The sequence below is a fragment of the Eptatretus burgeri genome, chromosome 6 (assembly GCF_056783735.1).
Source record: "Eptatretus burgeri isolate ZD-2024b chromosome 6, Ebu_testis_v1, whole genome shotgun sequence".
NCBI lineage: Eukaryota > Metazoa > Chordata > Myxini > Myxiniformes > Myxinidae > Eptatretus > Eptatretus burgeri.
In genome coordinates, this window is record NC_140966.1 from 31,613,476 (window position 1) to 31,631,973 (window position 18,498).

The 18,498-nt window shown below is 41.6% G+C and overlaps 1 protein-coding gene across 8 annotated transcripts in view; it reads left to right on the forward strand.

Annotated features, from left to right (window-relative positions):
• The first annotated feature begins 90 nt into the window (after positions 1–90).
• LOC147024497 (uncharacterized) overlaps positions 91–18,498 on the forward strand; it is a 52,875-nt gene continuing 34,467 nt past the window's right edge. For all 8 annotated transcript variants that reach the window (XR_015059061.1, XR_015059062.1, XM_085884480.1 and 5 more), the window contains exons 1-3: positions 91–2,042; positions 2,354–12,688; positions 13,106–13,206. Coding sequence is in view for 6 of the 8 variants with exons in the window: in XM_085884480.1 (XP_085740606.1) it covers positions 12,509–12,688; positions 13,106–13,206 (281 nt within the window). In the remaining 2 variants the exon portion in view is untranslated. The remainder of the gene's footprint in view (positions 2,043–2,353; positions 12,689–13,105; positions 13,207–18,498) is intronic.

Below are 18,498 nucleotides of genomic sequence, written 5' to 3' on the forward strand. Positions count from 1 at the left end.
AGGTCTGTATTTCTATTTATTTTAAATTAACTGAGTTTGGGCGCATTTATTTTGTGCAAAGCGTCGGTCGCTGCAGCCAGCATGTATTGTAAAGGCACTGGTTTCGGCCTCGGTGACATAATCTCGCCATGCAGTGTGCATCTTTGGTGTGATAAAACTCCAAGGAGGCAGTTTTCACCCTTTGGGTTCGTCATCTCAACTACCAAGAAGGTCAGTGGATAAAACTCAAAAGTCATAATGCTGTTAAATATTAGGTATAAATTAATGTCTTTTGTCGACACCAAGCAACACATTATAAGGTGGGTGACCCTGTGAAGAAGCGACTGAATTTTTTAAATTTATTATTTATTATTATTATTTTTAAAATGGTTGTAAAAGTGATTTCACACAATATTCAGTCTTCAATTTTTTTGTGTTTTTTTCCTCAACAATAGCCCGATACATATCTTGATTTAACTTTCATTTTCTCAGCCAACTTGTCATTGAGGAATAATTTTCTTTGGATGTGTACTGCCAAATAGTTTAGAGAGCATCAAAAACATGATTGCATAAACAGGCAATTCAAGCTTTTGAAGACGACAAATATTGTGATGGAAGTATTGTGTCCTTCTCATTGACCTTAATCAGAAGCTGTTGGCAAACTCTGAAGGAGCTGAGCAGCTGCAGTTCTTGAACCCTCCCTGACACAATGGCTCTTCAAAAACAGTTTCTAGAATTTCAAGTCACTTGCACAATACCCAATGGCTGAGTTCTGGTTGAACTGCACAATATCCAATCTTCATGTCACACATTACATCATCATCATCTTGTTATGAATCAAACTCCTGGGTCTCACGACCAGCCTTGATCTTACTTGGGCAAACCACTGCGCAAACCATTTCTCAGTTGGCTTCCAAAGCCAGTCATCGACTGCACATAATCAGTTGTGCAAAGTCCTTCCTTGGCACTCCTGAACACGTATCCACTGACAAGGCCATCATCTGCAGCTTGATGGAGTACTGCTTCTCTTCTAGGCTGGCTCCCATGCCTCACATCTTGCTCAGCTTGACGCTGTGGAAACCAAGGCTTTCAGGACCCTTGCAATCTCCCGTGATTAATCTGAGTCTATGGGCCTGGGCAAATCCCATTTTGTGCATGTTGTAGACAAATCTCCCCTGACCTTGAGTGGAGCCGGTTCAGGCAAACCCAAGATGATTGTGGTAAGTCCCAACACGGTGGCCGAACCGCGGGTTCATCGATAAAATCCATCTGGTGAGATTGATTTGTGGCAAATTGTTTGGTCCAAAGACTGCTTGCAGCAATCAGCAGTAAAAATATCGTAACCTTTCAGAGGTGGTGTTGCATTGGCCATTGGATGATGAGACTTGATGTGTCGGCGTTTGCCTGTCATGAATACAGTCCTGCAAAATATTAATTTATTTTTTCGTATGCAGCTTGGTTGCATCATTTTTCTTGGGGTGTGGCTGTGCTTCTGATGCAATGCCCCTTGTTAGCAGTAAGCTGGTATTCATTTTTGCTGACTTCGGAAGGATGACACGCTGATTCAACCTGCCTTGTGTTAATTCAATGGTAACGGGCTTGAATTCAAGACCCCAAGATCTTAAGCCAGCCACCTTCACTGTTAAGTCAACACCAGGCTTATGTAAAAGATGAGTCGGCTGTTTAGTTTTTTTTTTTGTTTGTTTGTTTAAAAAAAACAATTGTACAATATTGAACATGTGGCCGAGGTGATTGGTGTCAAGCGGTTTTATATCACTGGTCGGTAAGATGTTGGGGTAGCTTTTATGCATCCTGATACAATTCGCATAGACTTGTTTAATGCAATGCCAACTTTAGATGTGTGTGCTTCTTCTCCAAACAACTGAGCAGTATTCAGCAGGAGCATCAGCAAGGTTGAGTGCAGAGGTGTGCAAAACGTGGGGAGATGTGCCCCATTTCACACCTGCCAGACTACTTATGAGAGCATTTCTTGAGTTTACTTTCTTGCTGAGCTGAGTCAGGTGTGGCTTGAAGGTCAGGCTCCTGTCAAGGCATACTCTCAGGTAGGTGGGACTAGCCTCAAACTTTATCAGTTCATCATTAGCAAATATGGCCAGTTTCACTTGGCATCACAATTTTGTAAGGGAAAAACAGAACTCACTGTCTTGGCAATGCTGAGCTTTAGATGCCAAGGTTGAAGGTAATTCATCATCGTTTGCATGTCGTTAGTCAGCAATTTCTTGACTTGCTCGAAAGAAGAGGCCAGAGCCACCAAAGCGATATCGGCATACATTGAGGGATATCATCAGTGTATACATTTTGGAGAGTCTGTGTTAGCACAGACCCTTGTTTAAATTTTCAATTTTTTCAACAGTATGGTTGGCTGATCTACCCATCAACAGTTTTCAAAACAAATGTGTGACTGACTATATAGAAGTCCCATGATGAAATTAACCATCACACGATCCGGTAAGAAACACAGCAGTTTGTGGCAGAGGCCTTTGTGCCAAATGGTATTGTATTTTGCTTTAAGGTCAAGGAAGAAAGCTCCGACTATTTCTTTGTCATCAAATGTGTATTCAATATCCTGCGTTAGCAGTGCCACTTGACCAGCATTCAAACGTATTTGACGAAACCCATCCTGCTCGTGTGGGAATTGCTCATCAACTACATCGTAGATTCGTTCCAGGATAAGCCTTTTCAAAAGTTTACATGTTGCACTTAGCAGTGAAATAGGTCTATATGGTTTTGGGTCATCCAGTGGCTTACCCAGTTTTGGGATGGCAACAACAATGGCCCAAAGCCAGGTTTTCGGAATGTGATTTGTCATGCAGAAGGAGAAAAATTTATATAGCTGAGCATCGAAATATCAGTGTCGGCCAAACCTATTGTGTACACCTTCAGGGCCCGGTGCTTTGTTGAGATTAAGTTGACCAACAGCAACTGTGATATAACCAATTTTCAATGTAAAACGTATATTAATGCTCCATGTTTTGTATCATGCATATTTATATTTTGCCCCATGCATATTTATGCTCCGCTTGTGTGTTGCGTCTCTGCCGGAAGTGGGGAGACTGGCATGGGCCTGTGTGGCAAGATGTGTGCTTGCATCTCGAAAAGGCACAGTTTTTATCGTCGCACTTGGATTGTTTTCAGAAAGAAAAAGTTTTTTAAACCTGCAAGTGTTGGTTAAACTGCTTCGAGCATTCTTATTCAAGAATCTGACATGGAGGCCATTCCAGGATTGTAAAAACCCTACTTCACATTTGTCTCACGACTGGGAGGAAGAATAGCAGCCATGTCGAGCTCGCTTCATAAGTGGTATGTCGCTGGCTCCTGGGTTTCGTTCAACTCTTCCAGGTCTGCTCTCTTATTGAAGGCCAAGGCAGAAGCAGCTGAGACTTCTGTCAGAGCTGTCATGGGATGTAAATCGGACAAAGCTCGATTTGCTACTCGAAGGGCAACAGATGTAGCAATGATTGATGGTTCCACAGCAGCAACAGGCACAGCAAAAGCAGCTACAGATGCAGCAACAGAGTGATCTCAAGCAGCAAAAGATGTAGCTACATAGCAACAGATATACACTACATGGCCAAAAGTATGCAGGCACCACTTCTAATTTGTGTATTCAGCTACTTCAGCCACACTGACAGGTGTATAAAATCAAGTACGCAGCCATGCAATCTCCACAGAAAAACATTGGCAGTAGAATGGGCCACACTGAAGAGCTCAGTGATTTTCAACGTAGCACCGTCAAAGGATGCCACCTTTCTAACAAGTCAGTTTGTCAAATTTCTGCCCTGCTGGAGCTGTCACGGTCAACTGTAAGTGCTGTTATTTTGAAGTGGAAACGTCGAGGAGCAAGAGCTGCAAAGTGGTAGGTCACACAAGCTCAGAACGGGACCACCGAGTGCTGAAAAATCGTCCGTCGTCGGTTGCAACACATCACTGAGTTCCAAACTGCCTCTGGAAGCAACATCGGCACAAACACTTCGTCGAGAGCTTCAATAAATGGATTTTCATGGCCGAGCAGCTGCACACAAGCTAAAGATCACCATGCGCAATACCAAACGTTGGCTGTCGAGATTGAAAGCCTACTGCCATTGGATTGGAGTAGTGGAAACGTGTTCTCTGGAGTGATGAATCGTGCTTTACCATCTGGTAGTCCGATGGACAAGTCTGGGTTTGGTGGATACCAGGAGAACGCTACCTGCCCAAATGCATAGTGCCAACTGTAAAGTTTGGTGGAGGAGGAATAATTGTCTGGGGCTGTTTTTCATGGTTTGGGCTCTGCCCCTTAGTTCCATTGAAGGGGATTCTTAATGCTACAGCATGCAATGACATTCTAAATGATTCTGTGCTTCCAACTTTGTGGCAACAGTTTGGGGAAGGCCCTTTCCTGTTTCAGTATGATAATGCCCCCGTGCACAAAGCAAGGTCCATGGAGAAATGTTTTGTCGAGATCTGTGTGGAACTTGACTGGCCTGAAAAGAGCCATGACCTCAACCTCATCAAACACCTTTTGGGATGAATTGGAATGCTGACTGCGAGCCAGACCGAATCGCCCAACATCAGTGCCTGACCTCGCTAATACTCTTGTGGTTGAATGGAAGCAAATGCCCACATCAATGTTCAAACATCGAGTGGAAAGCCTTCGTGGGAATGTTATTCAGCAATGACCATCCCTTTTGTCTGAAGACGATACTGAAGGTATTCCATCGGATACCCGGGTACGTGCTGACCCAGCTATGTTGCTCAAACCAGTGTCATTTCACACCGACCCCCTTTTACCAGCTGCCGTGTCCAACAGGCAAGTGCCGTCTGCTCAGTGTAATATGATGCCAGCTCCTGGTCTATCATACCAACTCACCAGGCACCAACTAATGTCTTACACACAACCTTTGTCGTCAGCCTTCTGTCAGTCAGCGTCACATTTGCACATTGACCCCAAGTGTGTTAACGTGCCCCGTTCTGAGCTTGTGGGTCACAAACCTGACACCGGTTCTAACCGCTCGGTATCCCACTATGTATCCTGATCTTATGTTGCTGTCCAGTGGGATTACAACTGACAAACAATTGGGTTATGGCTCATCCAATCCAGTGTACACCCATGCTGTACCCGCATATGTTGCGAGCATGTACAACACACATCTGGAAACAACATTATTAGTATCTTGCCATTCACTGTTGGGTTGAGGAGTCAAGCCATCAATCATGCCAACAGTACTGCCTGCCATGCAGGACTGTAAACTATTTGTCTCGTGAAGACTTGGTTTCAAATTGGATTTCTGTGTTTGACGATGTCTGAGAAATTGAAGACGTGGCGTGCGGCCTTCCAGAACATGATTAGAGGAGTACCGCTGGCATCCGATGAACAGCTTAACCTCAGGGTACAACATATGGCTGATGGTTCAGAATCCAATGCACTTGGAAAGCGTATTATCCTAGTCTACATTTCTAACCCTCGTGTTGGTTTCGAGGAGGTCTGGAATCACCTTCAAAAAGATTCAGCAGCGATGAAGCATTTACACAATCATTGCTAACCAAACTGGAACTTTTGCTTCATATCTCTCCTCATGACCGGAAAACTTTCCTGAAGTTTAGCGACATCGAGGAGATATAGGCCGCCAAAAGAATGGTTCCTTTCACGGACTTGCAGCTTTGGATATATAATCTGTTCCTTAAATCATTCATAGCAAAGCTTTAATATGATCTTGTGGATCATTGGAGGAAGGAGGCCTTCAAGTATAAAGAAACCCACAATGTCACCTTTCTGCCATTTTCGATGCTCGCATCCCTCATTCAGTGCAATGCAAAGATTCAAAATGACCTCATTCTGATGGTTTCCTCAAGATATGATGACGGATCACATTCTTTGGCTGCTAAAGTGAAAGCTCCACTCACGACGAAGAAAAGAATTTCTGCATTCACAAGTGACACTCATCCAAGGATCAGAGTAAGCAAGACCAAAGTCACAGGTGAATTGCTGCTACAGATTGTCGAGCAACCGACCGCAGCAGTCGCGCTGCCTTCTGAAAATGGGAACACTCGTCAAATGGAAGGTCCGCAACATTTCTGCCCTATTCACAGGACCAAACATCCTCTTGCACATTGTGGAACATTGAAAGGAATAACATTGCCATCCAGACTCATTTTTCTTACCCAATGGAAAATATGTACCAGATGTGCTCTGTTGAATAACCATTCAGCCAAGGAGTGTCAAGTAAAATTATGTTCTCAGTGCAGCAGCACCCGTCATGCAACAGCAACTCAGCACTTCATGATGAAGGATTCTTCGAACCCTGAGAGTGATCCAGTGGTGGGACAATTCTCAAGGGTCTTCCGGGGGACAATTCCATGTCCGCTATGATTCACCACAGGGGGGAGAGTAATACAATTATAAATGAACAGGAAACAAACATATGTATATGTGGGAAAAAATCAAGACCTCATGGACAGGCCCTCGCTGCTTCTATGGCTTGCAGTGAGTGCCTGGGAAGCAGCAGGGGAAAGAGTGGCATCTCTATATGTAGGAGAATTGCATGCTCAGCCGGTGCTTCAACCAAATAGCTCAGATGACAGAGCACTGATATGGTTAACTGGAGCAGTGCTTCTCAAACTATCTGATGTGGTGGACCGGCAGGTTTTTTTTCCAATGTACCATATTCGTGCCATATTATTATTTGTTTATGATCCGAGAAAATATTGTTTGAACATCCGTTGTAATAATAATTCATACCGGAAAAATATAAAAATATAATGAATATAATAAAAGTTGACACATTTTTAGGTCATCTCTACCGAGACGACCTAATAAAGCCAGACCAAATGTCCGTCCGTCCATCAACAATTTTTTTCCTTCCGATCTTGATGAAACTTAGTATGTGGGTAGGTCGATGAGTGTTGTACAACGATATAACTTTTGTCCGGGTTCAAGGTCACGTAAGTTATAAAAATCGCCATTTTCAAAACCTATCTCGTCTGCCATTCTACAAGATATTCGGCAACTGTTTATTGATTATGATAGTAAAAAATATTATCTTGTATCTAACCAGACAGATTTTTGAATTTCCGTCCCGTTTGGCCGCCACGTAACCTGGAAGATGGTCAAAAACACCTCCCGGTACAAAGAAAACGTTTTACTTGCGATTTTGATGAAATTTGGTATGTGGATAGAGGTCGACGAGTGATACCCAACGACATATTTTTTCCCGGATTTGAGGTCAGGGTCAAGGTCACGAAAGTTGTGAAAGTCACCATTTTCAAAACCTATCGAGTCTGTCATTCTAGGAGATATCTGGCAACGGTTCATCGATTATGATTGTAAAAAAGCATTATAGAGATGACCATCACCCCACATGGGGGTAATTTGTTTAATATATATTTTGTAAACGAGTAATACAGTATTACAATAATAAAAATAATATATAAACAAGCTCAAATGAGGTAAGATCCTCGTCCTCTTAATGATGACATCATAAAAACGAATATGACGTCATTGTGATGTATCAGGTTTGCGATAAATTATTATCTGTGCTAATGCCCGACTTGATTCCTGCAAACAAAATTCAAACAGCTTGCCTAGTTTCGGAGATAATGGTATAGGCGATTTCCATTAGCGGCGATATGGCGTTAACTTTTTTTCTGGGAAGAATTTTCAAAATTGGAGATGGTTACTGCCTGCGTGTGGGCTTTCTGCATATACATGGAAAGTTTCACGAACATCCGATGAAAACTGGGTTGTGAAACAAAAAATGTCAAAAAATAGGAATGACGTCATAAAAATTGATATGATGTCATAGTGATATGCGGTAATTCATCTCTGCTAATGCCCTGTTCGATTCCCGCAAACAGAATTCAAAAAGCTTGCCAAGTTTGAGATAATTTTTTACGCTATTTCCATTAGCAGAGATATTTTGACGTCATAACTTTTTTTTCTAGGAGGAATTTTCAAAATCGGAGATGGTTACTGTCTGTGCAGGGTATTTTTACATATATACGCCAAGTTTTAGGACGTTTCGATGAAAACTGTAGGCTGTGAAACAAAAAAGTCCACAAGAACAACAACATGAGTAAGACTTAGAGAACCTCCACGGGGATCTAAAAATCAAACTTGCAAAGCCTTCAAACATAGTTATTATAAACATATTATTGTCCCCGTATATAAGTAATAAAATGAAAAATTATAATGAATAAGGTAGGTTGAAAAAATTATATATTTTAGTTATCTTAAACTCCAATGAATAAAGACATTAAAAGAAAGATTGAAAGGAAATGGGTAACATTACATTGAAGACAACTTTGAAAATGTCATAATGTTAAAATATGAAATTGATGATATAGGCATGTTAAATCCTTAACTTTTACTAATGTGAAAGGTGAGCCTGCTTCTTTGTCAGCTTATCCAATCGTGGTTCATTTGAGGACAGTGCCACATGCGATGGAGAATGAATATCCACACTATTCCTGTACTTTGTCTAAATAATGCTCATGGTTGAGAAGCCAGTCTCGCAGACGTAGGTTGAAGGAAATGGGAGAAGAGTTTTCAGAGCAATTTCAGTAAGCTCAGGATATTCTGCTTTCACTTTTATCCAAAAAGAAGCAAGTGCTGTTGTAGTTTTGAAACTCCTCTTCAATCCTTCGTCAGCAGACATCTCCAACAATTTATCCTCCATAGTGACACCCAAGTCATCTCTCAATGGCATAAACGGATTTCGGATCCATTCATTTCCTTTCCGTGGATCTTCTTCTTCTGGAAAGTAATGCTGAAAACGTTCTGCCAAATTCGTCAAGTGTTCTCTGATGACATTTCTTAGAGATGTAACATTAAGGTCTTCTCCTGCATCAGCGATGACTGCCGCTAATTGGTGAAACATGTCATAACAATCTCTTGACACTCGACTCTTCCATGCTTCCGGCTTTCGTTTTTGTCTGTCGATCTTGTCTGCCATTGTAAAACACGAAGCATCCTTCCCTGCATGGAGGTGTTGAGATGATTAAAGATGACAAAGATATCCACCAAATAAGCCAGCTTGGTGAGCCAATTCACATCTCGGAACAAATTGTGACCAGTTTGGTTTTTTTTGTCTTGAAGAAACTTGGCCATTTCGTTTCGTAGTTCAAATACTCTTGACAGGACTTTTCCCCTTGATAAGCAACATACATCGGCATGCAATTGGAGCTGTTTATGATCAGCTCCCATATCATCACAATGCAGTTAATAGTCTCGAATTTCGAGCATTTGCCTTTACAAGATTCACAATTTTTACAACCTCGCTGAGCACACTGTTTAGTTCTGTTGACATTTTATTTTGTTGCAAGACTTTCTCGGTGAAGGAAGCAATGCGTTGACTTGCATTCTGGGGCAAGCGCCTTGATCTGGGTAACCACTCCTGAATGCCGTCCTATCATTGCGGCAGCACCATCAGAACATACGCCTACGCAAAACTTCATATCCAACCTACATTTGTTAACGATGTAGTCGCTCACAGTCTTGAACACTTCAGAACTAGTTGTTTTTGTTGGTAGTGAAGCAGAGGAAAAAAAACCTCTTCCTTCAAGTCACACTCATGTTCAAATCGCACATACACCATCAGAATTGCCATATTAGCAACGTCTGTACATTCATCAAGCTGCAAAGAAAAGTACTTTGCTAACTTAATCTGTCCTACGAGTTGATCTTCCATATCCTGAGCCAGATCGTGAATTCGTCGAGCTATAGTGTCATTTGAAAGTGGCACCTGAGCCACTTTCCTTGCAGCCGCCTCACCCAGCATTTCCATGCAGACATCTTTAATAGAGCCTATCACTAGCGTCTCACCGATTGTGTCTGGTTTTTTAGCCTTAGCAACTCGGTGCTACTTTATAAGAAGCCCACAAAGCACAAGTATTTATGTGTAACACTTCAAAGATCTGTTTTTAACGGCCTTTTAAATCAATATGCTTTCTTTCAAAGAACTCTTTCGACTTTGAACTCATTTCGTTATGTTTTGTATTTAAATGCCTCGAGGTTTGACGGCTTCATTGAGTCGTAAATCTCCATACATCTCCATATATAACACACATCTCCATAAATAACACACTGCGATTTTGGCACTACCCCATCATTTGTGGATACAAAACCGAATTGAATGTATGAGGAGTCATATTTCTGAGTAAAGCTAGTATGAATTATTTTTGCCAGCAATACTTCAGCTTCATTTACATCGCCATCATCTGATTCAGAATTACTTGTATGGTCAGCAACCGGATTTCTCTGCTTGATAAACATGTCCATTGGGCCTCGCTTCGCCATCTATAAATTAGAGATAAAAATAATTAATATAAATTCCATAACCCTGGAATGATGGACTGAAATAATGCTTATTTGTAATATTTGAGCTAATATTTGAACTGTATATAGTAGAATCAGTGCAAATAGAATATAAACCAGAGTTGGTGTCAAAGCCACCCAATGCTCGCCTGTTTACACATTTATCATTTTTAAAAGACTTGTCTAATAATATTTTTATGAAGCATTGCAGTGAAGTCTGATCCAAATAATTTTAAAGCAATATATGTATTTGTATATAGTAATCAGTAAAAAATAGTGTGGTCGATAAAAACATTAGAAAGGAAAAAAACTTTAACATTGATGTGTGACAAAAAAGTTAAGTTCAAAACAGGTCAAAAATTTGAAATTATTTTTTAATTTCAACTTCACTACATGAATAATATACCCCAAAGGAACCTCCATGCCAAATATCAGCATCCTAGTACACATATTGAATGAATGGCAAGCTTCTAAATAATTTGCACCAAAAACTTTAACGTTGATGTGCTCCAAAAAAGTTAAGTTCAAAACAGATCAAATATTTAAAAAATTTGAAATTCTTTTTTAATTTCAACTTCACTACATCAATAATATACCCCAAAGGAACCTCCATGCCAAATATCAGCATCCGAGTACACATATTAAATAAATGGCAAGCTTCTAAATAACTTGCACCAAAAACTTTAACATTTTTACGCTCACGCGGGGGGGAAAAGCTATAGCTCTCTGTTCTTCGAACAGGCGAGCTAAAAATGAACAATACAATAAAATTCTAAACAAAAGATAAACAACCTCGTGATAATAGCTTCAAAAATCAATATTTCCATGAAACCTGTTATTTTCCAACCTTTACCTGAGTCCCACAGTCAATGCGCACAAAATTATAATGAAATACCAAGAGTCCCGATTGGACAGGCCCTTCGTGGGTCCGCCCCTTTCTGGGCGGGATCTCGGCCAGGCCGGGAAATCCTGCCCACTCCATGCGAGTTTGAGGAAGGTGAATGGTGGTACAGCCAAGAAGAAATGGGAATGTTTGGGGAAGCCGAGGAACTGGAACTGCTGCAAGATTTTGCATCGGAAACACGAGGCTCCAGAGACGCAGGTGGACAGTGGATCGTGATGGGGGATGGGATATAAAGATTTATCACCCGAACTAAAAAAAAACATCGCAACGCACCCCAGTGTCTTCCCACTAAACACAAGGAAGGGATCTGTCTACACATATACTTAACGGCATAAATGACTGGGACAACTGTATGTTTGGATGCTTACGGTTCCTAGAACCGTAACACATGAATAACTTAACTACTGTTGGTATTAGGAGTTTGTTTTAAGCAGTTTTTACCCCTCAACCCGAATTGGGCTGAAAAGGGGGTATTGTCGTCACAGGCGTTGTCCGGGAGTCTGTCAACTTTTGGTTTCAGTCAATTTCGAGGAGAACACCTTGTCCGATTAAATCCATTTTTGCAGTGTGTGTGTTGTAGTTGAGTAGAGGAAGGTTCCTTTCGAAAATGGGCATGCTGCGATTTTCACTAGTCGCCACGGTAGCCATCTTGAAGTCTGATTGATTTTCGATATGACGTGACTGCATCATCATGATATCACTGCTTCCTTTTACAATGCATGGGCTGAGGGGTTGCGCCCGCTTTGCGGAGCTATTTTTTTATAATATAAAGAAACATTATGAATATTTTAAAACTTTCATGACAACTGTACAATTATAATTACACCCATTTTGGCAAAACAAAAGAGCACCACCTGGCAACTCCGCTGAAATTCACATTATATTACCGTCACGTTCGGTTCTGGTATAACTTCCAACGTTGACAGACCTCTGTCTCGTATTTTGAATTTGTCGGCTTAAATATATTATTTTCAAGATTTTATACGTTTTCATTTTATACATTACATGTTATATATTATGATAATGTGAAACTGGAAACTCGCTGCGGACCGGCAGTCGATGACTCGCGTACCGGAACTGGTCCGCGTACCAGCTCTTTGAGTAGCAGTGAACTAGAGGACCTGGGTTTGATTCCTGGTCTAGGTATGTAATTTTTGATAAGGTTCAACAACAATTTCACAATATTTAGAGCTGTGGTAGCTACCCTGGTTCTCGTGTTCACATAATTATCTTTGCTCAATGACTGTGGTGGTTTTTATAAAAATCAGGTGAGAAGTTTGATGTAACCAAGTTTGAATGTAAAACATATATTCATGCTCTGCCCATGTTTTGCCTCTTGCATATTTATGTTTCGCCCATGTCTTGCCTCAATGCATATTCGTGTTTTGCCTCATGCATACTTATGTTCTGCCCATGTGTCACGTTATCTCTGCTGGAAGTGGGGAGATTGGTGCGGCCCTGTCTGGCTGGACATGTGGTTGTATCTGGAAAAGGTATGGTTTTTACCATCGCACATTGAGTGTTTTAATAAAGGAAACGTGATTTGAACCTCTGCAAGTGTTGGTTAAACTGCCTGGAGCATTCTTTTCCCAAGAATTGGGACACATAGGCCGTTCCAGGATCTCAACACTCATTTCTTCATTGGTGAAAGGATAAGTCAGATGGCCATCAACAGACGGTTCGTGAAGTTTCTCATGGAAGGACTGCAAGATTATATGTTGGGCCTTCTTATCAGAGACAGTAATTGCCGTTGTTCACAAGCTGTTTGGCTATTTTGTTTGCTTCAGCCAGGTGCACTCTTTTCGTTGCTGCTCGACCGGTGAGGTAGTTCACACTTCCCCAACCTTTCTGAGAGGAGTGTATGAAATCGATGTTCTCAAGTCTCTATCCACCTTTCTTGGCGTTTCCAGTTAAGGTGGTTCATCAAAGCATCAGCAGAAGCTGCCGAGGACTCAGGGACGTTTGTGTTGATGGTCATTACGGAGCAGAGTGCACTCCTCGTCCCAGCCCGGTATGTAGCACTTCCTGTATATGTGCGGATTGGCCTTCCTTGTCTTGAAGGCGCTGCTGAAACGTTTTGTATGAATAGTCTACATCAGGTAACGTTGGATCAGAGTACATTGGCAACATTTTCCCACAACCGGCTGAACAACTTCCAATCGGCTTTTCTAAAGTTCCATCTCAATCGGCTTGGTTGGCGTAGGTGCAACAATGTGAGGAAGAGAGATGGTCGATGTTGAGAACGCCGAAACTGGTTCACAACTCGCTGAGTTGCTGAAGTATCAATGTTTCGTGCAGTTAGAAAGGTGAGGGTTGGTGTTCGTATTCTATTGCCCAAAGTAAAAGCACCCCCTTCCCTTTTTTGAGCAAAGAAACAAAAAATGTATTCTCACAAAGGATGATGAAGCTGTTTCCCTTGAAATTGATTTAATACCTTTTATTTAAAATTTGAGTGATTAATTACTGAGTGAGTGGAATATGAATAGATTCTATGCTTTTGGGGAATATTGTTTACCTGAATGCAGTATGGCCCAAACATAATGACATATCTGCGATCGCCAAGGGTAAGCTTCCCCCAACCGGGAGAGGCTTACCCTTGACGATCACTTGCGACTTACCTTTGGCCCATGATCCAATGATGGCCATATTTTTGTCGGACCACCATATGACCTTGACCATCAACATTTAGGGATAGATTGTAAATGCAGATAACGTGCCCCTCTCTACATTCTATCCAAAAAAACTCATGAAAACCGAAGGAAAATTATTCAAGTTATGATCATAAAGGTGTTTTTTGTAAATTCGGTCACAATCTGAAAAAAGTAGATGGACATGCAACAAATATTAGGCGCACAACTTTCCTGCAGGTACTGCACGCTATTATGATGAAAGAACATCTTGGGAGAAGAGCGCTTTGAGATACTGCAATCGCAAAATAGTGATGACGAGTGTTTTTTGTTTTTTTTCAGACCGCCATTTGACCTTGACCTTAACTCGGAGGGCTACGATGTAAATTCATTGCAAATGCACCTTACTCAACACCCTGTTCTTCATTGCATGGCCCGCAAACCACTGGTGGCCGAAAGTGGGGCCCCCTGACATGTGGCCGATAATGCACAAATGTAAAAACACCCCATCATCATCTGCCATAAATGCTATCAAATTGATCCAATGATTTTGAATAAGTGTTCCAATGTGAAGCATAAAGGTACCATCACTACATCAGGATATGGGTGCAGTACACAAACAATTAAATAACACTTGCAGCCCAGTTAACTGCAACGAAGAAGAGTATGTGGAGGCGGGGCCGGGTCGCAGCATTATGGAGTCCTGCAGGCGGTGTGGCGGCTCTCACACTGATTTATCGGCAAAGTGCCCCCCCCCCCGACCCCTCTAAAAATAGTGAAGATCACTGCTCTACGCCATGTAACGGGAGAAATTTCATTTCAATCGGTTCACACTTCCTCAACCTTGGTCGAATTTTGGTGGAAAATGTTAAAATGCCTAAAATTGGGTCTTGACCATAAAAATAGGTCAAGGTCAAAAAAATATCAACCCCGCATACATTTTTAGCTCACCTGTTCGAAGAACAGAGAGCTATAGCGATACCCCCGGCGTGAGCGTGAAAATGTTAAATTTTTTGTATTACAGAAAAACTCGACGGATTTGGACGAAACTTGGTGGGGGAGGGGGTGAGGTATGGTCCAAGGATCATGCCATTAGATTTTGGACTTGGTCCCCCCCCCCAAAAGAAATTGTTCAAGAATTTTTTTTTTTGCATTTCTACATGTTTTAAGTGATTTCCACCCCCCCCAAAAAAGAATTGTTAGAGAAAAAAAAATTTTTGCAACTTTTTTTGAAACAAAATTTCGATTTTTTTTTTTTTTTTTTGCATTTCTACATGTTTTAAGTGATTTCCAACCCTCCCCCCCCCCCCAAAAAAAATGTTGGAGAAAACTATAACTCTGTCAGCACTGTTGACATATTTAATGAATAAGATGTAAGGTTCACTTGAGTGACCCAGCAGTATTGGCGGCGGAGGTTTTGCGATACCGGTCGTCTGTCCGTCTATCTGTCTGTCTGTCTGTCTGTCCGTTCCTGTCCGCACTCTAACTTCCACGTTTCATTTTTCGTACATAGGTACAGAGTGTAGAGACGGTGTGTCATGACATACGTTCGTCATCTAAAGTGGTTGCCATGGCAACCAGGATGCTGTTTTCCATCAGTTCCTGTCCGCACTCTAACTCCCAAAGTTTTCAACTTTCACGTTTCATATTTGGTACATAGGTACAGACTGTGTGTAGCGACATACGTTCGTCATCTAAAGTGGTTGCCATGGCAACCAGGATGCTGTTTTCCATGTAGTAGCACAATTCTGCATATACCTTCTTGTTAGGGCGTATATTGTGCTCACTTGCGCTCTTGTTACTGATTACAATATACAAATACATATTTTGCTTTACAATTATACTTCACTGCAATGCTTTATAAAAAATATTAATTATTAGACTAGTCTTTTAAAAACGATAAATGTATAAACAGGCGAGCATTAGGTGGCTTTGACACCAACTCTGGTATTCCCACTATTGTTGCAAATTTTCATTCTAAAAGTCCTCAGACATTGGCATAGAGATAAAGGGAGAAAAACCTAAATGGTGGTTTTGTACTCCTCGGGGTGTGAGACCTTGACCTTTAACCTGGAGGGGTATGATGTAAATTAAGTTTAAATGTGCCTTGTTTTTGACTCTCGCGAGGGCTATCATGGTCGTTGAGCAAATGCTGTCTGAGCAGTTTTACTTTATCCTCTTGTGACAATAACTTCCCCCAAACAAATTTATTGTGATTACAGTGGCTACAGAGTACGAGGAAGAGTAAAAGAAAGATAAAGAAATGGGGAAGTCACAAGGAGGGGGCGATAGACGAGCTTGCAAGTTTATCTATTGACCCCCACTGTGCATTTTTGGGGTGGTGTTGCATCATGTTCGTTGATCTTGAGGAATTCGGACAAAAGGTATAAGTACCAATTCAAGTGTGGAATACACGTTTCAATAATATGAGTATACGTAACAAGGATATGGCGCTGAACATTTCATTGGTTGTTCGGTATATAATTATAGTTTTGAATCCGACTCCGGCGGTCATTTTTACCAACGTAACGGCTGCTTGCTTGCTTACGAACACACACCTGTTGTTCCTCTTCAATACTTCGTGGAAAAAAATTTTTGACAAGTATGTTTGTCTGTCTATCTGGTACACGATTTCTGGCCACAGTTTTCAAGCAATTGTTCTTAAAAAAAATTTTGTGTGTAGGTGACTGGCCAAGGACAGCAACGCTTAAATGATTCTTCACCGTTGAGAGATGGGGCCAAAAACAATATATCGTACAATATCTCAAAAGGTTAGGGATGGATTCTGACCAAACTTGGTGGACAGGTTGGGAGTGCCACTAGGAAGAATCGAATCAATTTCGGTGAAGATCCGAATCTAGATCTGGATGCGAGAATTGTTTAATTTTTTTAAAGATTTTTCACCATTGAGAGATGTAGCTAAAAACGATATTGCGGGACGTCTCATAGTTGTGGACGGATTCGGATGAAACTTGGTGGACAGGTTGTGTGTGTGATGAGGACGAATTGATTCGATTTTTGTGAAGATCCGGATCTGATCATTTTTAAAGCGATTTGTTTTTTAGATCCTCGTGGAGGATCTCTAAGTCTTACTCACGTTGTTGTTCTTCATCTTCTTCTTGTGGACTTTTTTTGGTTCACAGCCTACAGTTTTCATCGAAATTTCCTGAAACTTGGCATATATATGTAAAAATCCCCTGCGCAGACAGGAACTACCTCCGATTTTGAAAATTCCTCCGAGAAAAAAAGTTATGACGTCAAAATATCTCCGCTAATGTAAATCGCCTAAAAAAAATTATCTCCGAAACTAGGCAAGCTTTTTGAATTCTGTTTGCGGGAATCGAACAGGGCATTCGCAGAGATGAATTACCGCACATATGATACATCACAATGACGTCATATTCGTTTTTATCACGTCATCATTCAGAGGACGAGGATCTTAGCTCATTTGAGCTTGTTTTGTTGGATTGGGGGTAGACGGGGTCAATTTTATTTTGTGCACCATAAAGTCCAAAAAAGTAAATAAATAAAATCACTCAGAGTGACAACTTGGTGAAACGGAATGTCATGCCGTAGAGAACATACCTCCACCTGGATGAATAGTTTACATTTTGAATGCCACTGATAGGTCGGATCTGATTCCAGACCTTAACCAAAATCGAATCGGCTTGTTCTTGTTACCTAACCAACTCCTCCACCTCGTTTTGTCACAACTCGTCCACAACTTTAAGAGATAACATGCTATACATAGTTTTTGGCCCCATCTCTCAATTTACGAAGAATCACTCAAAAAAATTCTCGTATCCGGATTCGAATCTTCACCAAAATCTCATCGATTCGTCCTTGTCACACACCCAATCTGTCCACAAAATTTCATCCGAATCCGTCCACAACTTTTTGAGATATGCTGCTCACAGACGGCCAGGGGGTGAAAACATCACCTGCGTCCCACCTTTGATGTCGGAGGTGATTAAAGGTCGCGGGATTCTCGACAGCAGGGATGATTCGGACGAGGTAGTAGGGTCTGCTCAATGATTTCCAAAGGGCTCGTCACATTTGATCTTTCACCTGTTGACCTTAAAATGGAATCATTTCATCTTTTGTTTCGCTAACAGTCGATTAGTTTGTCTGTACCTGTGCCAACGGTCTTGGACCGTGCCAACGGTTTTGAATTGTGCCAACGGTCTTGGACCGTACTAACGGTCTTGGATTGTACCAGCGGTCTTGGACCGTACCAGCGGTCTTGGACCGTAGCAACGGTCTTGGATTGTACCAACGGTCTTTGATTGTACCAACGGTCTTGGATTGTACCAACGGTCTTTGATTGTACCAACGGTCTTGGATTGTGCCAACGGTCTTGGACCGTACCAACGGTCTTGGATTGTGCCAACGGTCTTGGATTGTACCAACGGTCTTGGACCGTACCAACGGTCTTGGATTGTGCCAACGGTCTTGGATTGTACCAACGGTCTTGGATTGTACCAGCGGTCTTGGACCGTACCAGCGGTCTTGGACCGTACCAACGGTCTTGGATTGTACCAACGGTCTTTGATTGTGCCAACGGTCTTGGATTGTACCAGCGGTCTTGGACCGTACCAACGGTCTTGGATTGTACCAACGGTCTTTGATTGTACCAACGGTCTTGGACCGTACCAACGGTCTTGGATTGTGCCAAC